General features: G+C 48.3%; 1 protein-coding gene across 1 annotated transcript in view; it reads left to right on the forward strand.

The window, feature by feature from the left end:
- POLL (polymerase (DNA directed), lambda) overlaps nt 1-5,869 on the forward strand; it is an 11,610-nt gene that overhangs the window by 1,768 nt on the left and 3,973 nt on the right. The window contains exons 4-7 of the mRNA XM_010000080.1: nt 1,470-1,485; nt 3,075-3,398; nt 3,993-4,166; nt 5,123-5,251. Coding sequence (XP_009998382.1) covers nt 1,470-1,485; nt 3,075-3,398; nt 3,993-4,166; nt 5,123-5,251 — 643 coding nt within the window. The remainder of the gene's footprint in view (nt 1-1,469; nt 1,486-3,074; nt 3,399-3,992; nt 4,167-5,122; nt 5,252-5,869) is intronic.

The following is a 5,869-nucleotide window of genomic DNA, read 5'->3' on the forward strand; positions in this document are numbered from 1 at the left end:
TCCTGCTGAGGTGAGTCTTCCATCATGACCCTTCTCCCTGTGAACAGGTCCTGCATGCTGCTTTTCCTGGCTAAGAGTGTCCCTGTGGGAGACAATGACAGATTTTCTCTGCCAAGGGAAGGCATTTGGGTATTTCAGCAGCTTGGTGCTGGCAGACTCAGGCTGTGGACATGGTTGCTGCTTGTTTTTGTTCCTTTTAGGTGTTAAAAGTAGAAACAACACCCCTTAAATTCCTGTCCCCATCAGAACATTTGCAGCTGAAGCAGCCCTGGTGCTCTGATCAGACCAAGGGCTCACTCTGGTGATCATGTTTCCCCTGCGTCCTTTTCAGGAATATTCCCTGGCTGAGAATATCTCTGTTTCAGGAAGCTGTCTCCGATATTTCATCCCATGTTCCTGCCTGAGCCATAGTGACCCATTCTACACTCCTTGGCAAGCACCCTGTTCAGACACATGTGCAGTGGATCAGGTTGCCACTCAAATGCTCGTGGTGGTGTGCTTAAAATATCTGTGTTGGGTTATTAAGTGGCCCCTGCTGTGAGTCAGCTTCTCCAACCTGCTGTCAGCTTTCTTTCCTTTCTCTGTATTTTTGCTTAAGTTTGCTGAATTCTTTTTGGGGCGTTAGCACAATTCAAATCTATCAGTAGCAAAATTACTCCAGGCCCCCTAGACCAGCAGCCTTGTAAAGCTGTCATCTGTTTTCTAACGAAGTCCCAAGTCTTGTGCAAAACCCTGTATTTACTCCCTAACTGGCAACCTGCTGAGGGTTCCTTTGTTTTAGGCTTCCTCTTGAATATGTGCAGGAGGGATCTTTTCTCCCCAGACTTACTATCCAGTGTGCTCTAGGCAGAGTTGGCTGCTTCTCAACTGCATCACCTTCGCAGTTACCCCATCTTTGCTGTTTCTTGCAACTCTAATTTAGTAGCAATCGTTATTAACAAATCTTGCACCTAATGGGAGAAAGGATCTTTTGTACTGTTAGGGATCCTGTGGTATCTGCCCTACCTTCTTCTACTTTGGATGGTGAGACAGCTGCTAGAGTCTGAAGCTTTATTGCCTTTTTTTTTTCTTTGAAGTCTCCTCAAGCAATGATATTTCCTGTTAGTTTGTGAACAAAAATAATATTTGTTAGACACTTCAGTAAAATTGTTTCTTCCCAAGTTTAGGACTGAGTCTGGGGAGGAGAGGAGAACCAATAGGATATGCTTTAAAGATAGTCACAACTACTTTTGAGATCTGGCTACAACAGTAAAGCTGAAGCTGAGATATCAGCTTAGAAGTACCCTCCTTTTAACCACAGAGTCTGTTCTAGCTTAGGTGGATGTTTTTTTTCTCTAGGAGATGATGAGTGTGCCAGTGTCTCATACTGAACAGGAGCTGCTCTGGGAGTTCTGCTGTGGCATGTGAACTCAGTCAGACTGCAGCACCCACTTTGGGACTGGCACCTGGAAGCAGTGGTTTTCTGCAAGGCAGCTTGTGCAAATGGTGCCAGTTATTCACTGGCTGGGCCCTGGGATGTTGCCCCTGGCTGCCTGCCTCCCTCTCAGGAAGGTTTCCTCAACTACTGGGCTTCAGCTGCTATCCCAGCTCCTGTGCTGTGCTCCAGACGAATCATGTGCATCCCAGTCTCACCCAGCCCTAGCAAGTCAGCTGCTGTAGGATCCTGGAGCATCTTAGAAGCTAATGGGACTAACTGGTTTTCCATGTATGGTTGAAAAGTGTCCATCAGCTTTGTTGGTGAAGGGTAGAGAATCAGGCGCTTGTGTTGCTGTTTCACCTATGTGACTGCTGGCTAAGAGGGTGGGAATTGCATGATCCAGCTGCAGAGTTGTTTGCATTGTGGTTGGGTAATGTGCTCCTTAACTGCTTTTAAGGGGCTTTCTATCCAATCTGAACACTCTAGAGGCTTTGCTGCCCTTAGAGGGAACAGTGTCTTAAGGGAGTTGCATTTCAAGGGTTGCGAAGCAAATAAAAGTGCTTTAGTCTAACAAATCTTTAGTCTGACCTAGTTTTCAGAGTTATAAAACAAGATTACAGAAGGGAAACATCCTTCCTCTTCTGCCTAAAGACTTCAGCTCTGTATCTTGCCGGAATCATCGTCAGACCTCATTAGTCTATAACCAGAGGTTATAAGGATATGGCTCTGACTTCATTAGGCTGATACTCTGCAGAAACTCCTAACAGGACTTGTGTGCTGCATGTAATAGCTGGACTGATCCCAAACAGCCCTGAGCCACTCAGGGTTGCTTGCACAATTCCTGTGTTTGTACATCAGGAGAGAGAGGGGACCCCAGTGAGCAAAGCAGCCTCCAAAGCCTTTCTGCAGCTTCCCACTTCTATCCCCTTTTGTTAGTTACCTGAAGCCAAGGCTCATTGTTTCTTAAGTCTACACAGAGGCATCCTAATGCTGAGGGTATCAGCAAATGTATACATTGGTTCTTTCTTCTGTCACTAAGGAATGTGGAGTCCTTTGTGTCATTCCTTCCTCCTCCTTTTCTCTTGCAGATAGCCATGGGGAAAATGGGGGGGTTGTAATTTACTACCCTGTGAAGATTTTGTGTCTGTAACGTGAAAACAGTGCTTATCTCCTGTCATCTGCATCATGGAGTGGAAGGTGCAGAGTCTGAATGTGAGAGATGTGTCTGTGCAGCCAACAGACAGCTGCCCAGTGGGAGCAGGGAGTCACTAACTCCCCCAGTCAGGTATTTCAGCATTGTCATACCATGCTGTTGGCAGCAGTTGTTCACTTAACCAGTGTTTTACCTCAGTTAGGTCTCAGGAGCTTGACTATAGGGGTGTCTGTGTGTGCTTGGATCACAGGTGGACAGCAGTCTCTGGTCTCCTGTGCTTTGAGATGTTCATGGAACTTCAAGGGGTGCATGTGTAGCTTGAGGCATGAAGAGCTATGGTGTGCATATAAGCAACCACTTCTAGAGCTGGCAATTTGAGCCCTGCATGCCCTGGAGGTTGGTTAGTGCTCTGACTTCCTTCTTTCAGGAGCAGCCTGTGCCAAGGGGACATATGTGAGCCATGCACTTATTCTCACATGGCTGCTTTTCTACCTGTCCCTGCAGAAATACTCTGATGATGAAGACAGTGAAGGAGAAGAAGCTAATGTCACCCAGGGAGATCTGGAAGCATTGATTTCTGGCTGCTACCCTGTGAAATTGTCGGAGGAGAACAGTGACAGCTCTTCCACAGTGGCCCAGCCTACCAGCAAGTGGGTTTGTGCCCATTCCTCCAACAACAAGAAGGAAAATCACAACCAGTGCATCACAGAGAAGCTGGAAGTGCTGGCAAAGGCCTATTCTGTCCAAGGGGACAAGTGGAGAGCTCTGGGCTACTCCAAAGCCATTAATGCACTCAAGAGCTACCACAAACCAGTCACCTCCTACCAGGTAAAACACCTTCTGAGGTTGATGGAGCAGGGAGATAGACCCAGCATCCTAGCTTTGTTCTGAGGCAGAATCCATTCTGTATGTGGGACCAGGCCTTGGTAAATCTGTCCAGTGGGAGAGTGTTGATGGAAGTTGTATAGCAAATGCAAATTTTATTTATTGACCACCTGTGGTGTTTTCAGGTGAGCAGAAAAGGGGAGTCTGAGACTTTTAGGTCCAGATCTGAGCCCCCTTGAGATAAAAAAACCTTCTCCAGTTTCAATGCAGGGACATTTTCATCTTCGTCTTAGGCATCAGCAAGTACCACCATTGAAGATAATACATAAAGCTAACTGTATCTAGGCCTGATTGGCTGTAACAGTCTAACAGTCCAGTGTGTTAGTGTTTCAGTCCTTGTTCTGCACTGATTTTCCACCTGGCACTGAATCAATGTAACGTGTGTAAGCCTGGGCTAGACAAGAGACCATCAGGCAGAGTAAGTCCTGCCACTTGGTGATCACTGATCAAATGACTAACAGGGCTGTGAGTGGGTGGCAGCTCCCCAGCTGGTCTGTAGCCCTCACTTTTCCTGTAGCAGCTCTGGTTTCTTGCTAGGAAGCCTGTAAAATCCCTGGGATTGGGAAACGGATGGCAGAGAAGATCATGGAGATCTTGGAGAGTGGCCACCTGCGCAAACTGGATCACATCAGTGAGAGTGTGCCTGTGCTGGAGTTGTTTTCCAACATCTGGGGAGTAGGGGTCAAGACAGCTCAGATGTGGTACCATCAGGTAACTTTAGTGTTTTACACAAGAGGTTCTTAGACCAGGGTTTGAAGCCTGCTGCTGAGTGTAGGAGAATTATTTTCACAAATAGTTTTCAATTGTCAGTATCCTGAAGTGGGATTTGGGTCTGGTGTGATGGGAGGAACTGGGAGGCTGGGTCCCATTTTGTGTGTGTTTGGGGAGAATGCAGTGCACCCAGCTGAGACTTGAGTTTGGGTGGGGTTAGAGGACAAAGATGTGTGCTAAGAGGAGTGGGGGACACACTGCCACTTCTGCTGGCCTAGCTGCTTGGAGTTTCTCTCACACTGGTCACTGCAGTGACACTGCTAAGAGCCAGCAGCCAGGACATCTTGGCCACAGGAGCTATTGATCCAGTTAGTGGCCTGTTGGCCTGGCTGGCTCCTGTAGCTGTCAGAGCAGCCATCCACCTCGTCTGGCAGCTATAAAAATGACTTTAAAGTACTTGTGCCAACATGAGCAACCCAGGCCACTGGGTGGGTTCCTTCTTTAAAAGCTATGTTTCCTGAGCACAGAACTGATTAAGTCTGGTTTCCTGCAGTGTTTGTTTTGTGACTGGATTTTACTGTCTTAAAAATACAGTTGTGTTCCCACAACGAGGCTTTCCCTCACTGGGATATTCTGGATGTTGTTCCTTTACCTGCGTCACTTGTTTTCCTTCAAGCTGGAAGAACACAGTGCCTTAGGAACAGGAGCCTTCTGTCAGGTTTAGTAAAGATTCAGAGTCATTGTGGGGTGGAGATTAGAAGTGTGTGGTTAGTGGGATTGCCTAAATCCCTTATTTTAGGAACCAGACCCTAAGTGGTCTCTACATGTGATCTCAGAAGCTCTGACTGGCCTGGGCTTGAGACAGGTTAAGTGCAATCTCCCCAGATCTTGCTTGAAAGTATTTGAAGAGCAAAGTCTCAGTAGATGTTTGAATGTCACCACGTGTTGTGCACTAGGGTTTCCGGACGCTGGACGATATCCGCACCAAGGCGACCCTCACCAGCCAGCAAGCTGTGGGGCTGAAGCACTACTCAGATTTCCTGGAGCGCATGCCCCGGGAGGAGGCTGCAGACATAGAGCAGACTGTGAGTAGCCCCTGGCCCTCAGAGTGGAGTATCTGGGACCTGGCAGGAGGGTGCATGCTGTGGGAGTGTCCCTCGCTCTTCTAGCTGAGCTCTTCAGCCTCTCCTCTGAGCAGGATCAGTGCTTGGGGGACCTTTTTTGGGCAAGGGCACACAAGGCACCTACTTCGCCTGGTAGAAAGATTCAGTTTGAGTGGCTGGTGAGGAAGGAGGCACTTCACAGGTGTCATTCCTATACACCACTTTGAAAAAGGCTACATGTGGCATGGTGAGATGAGCAGGTACCCAGCTCCTCTGTCTTATCTCTTGAGGTGTCAGCCCAAGGCCCTGAGCTGTCTCTCAGGTGCTGCTTCTCCAAAGGAAGCTGCAAGCACTCTGTGAAGCTGCCTGTCAGTGGGAGGACAGAGCATTAATATCCTTGCTGGATGCGAATGGGTTGCAGATGGGTGCTGTTTGCTCTGGGAAGCCACAGCGCTCCAGGGTTATAGGGTGCTAAGCCAGTGTACCCTAATGTGAGTGGAGACCGTGGGGAGAACACTGTCATTGCTACCCCTGTGCTCTCTGATCACCATGGAAGCAGCAGCCAGTGTGACCCTGTCACTCGGCCACAGGGCCTGGCCC

The sequence above is a fragment of the Chaetura pelagica genome, unplaced genomic scaffold, assembly GCF_000747805.2.
Source record: "Chaetura pelagica isolate M959 unplaced genomic scaffold, ChaPel_1.0 scaffold436, whole genome shotgun sequence".
In the NCBI taxonomy this organism is placed as follows: domain Eukaryota; kingdom Metazoa; phylum Chordata; class Aves; order Apodiformes; family Apodidae; genus Chaetura; species Chaetura pelagica.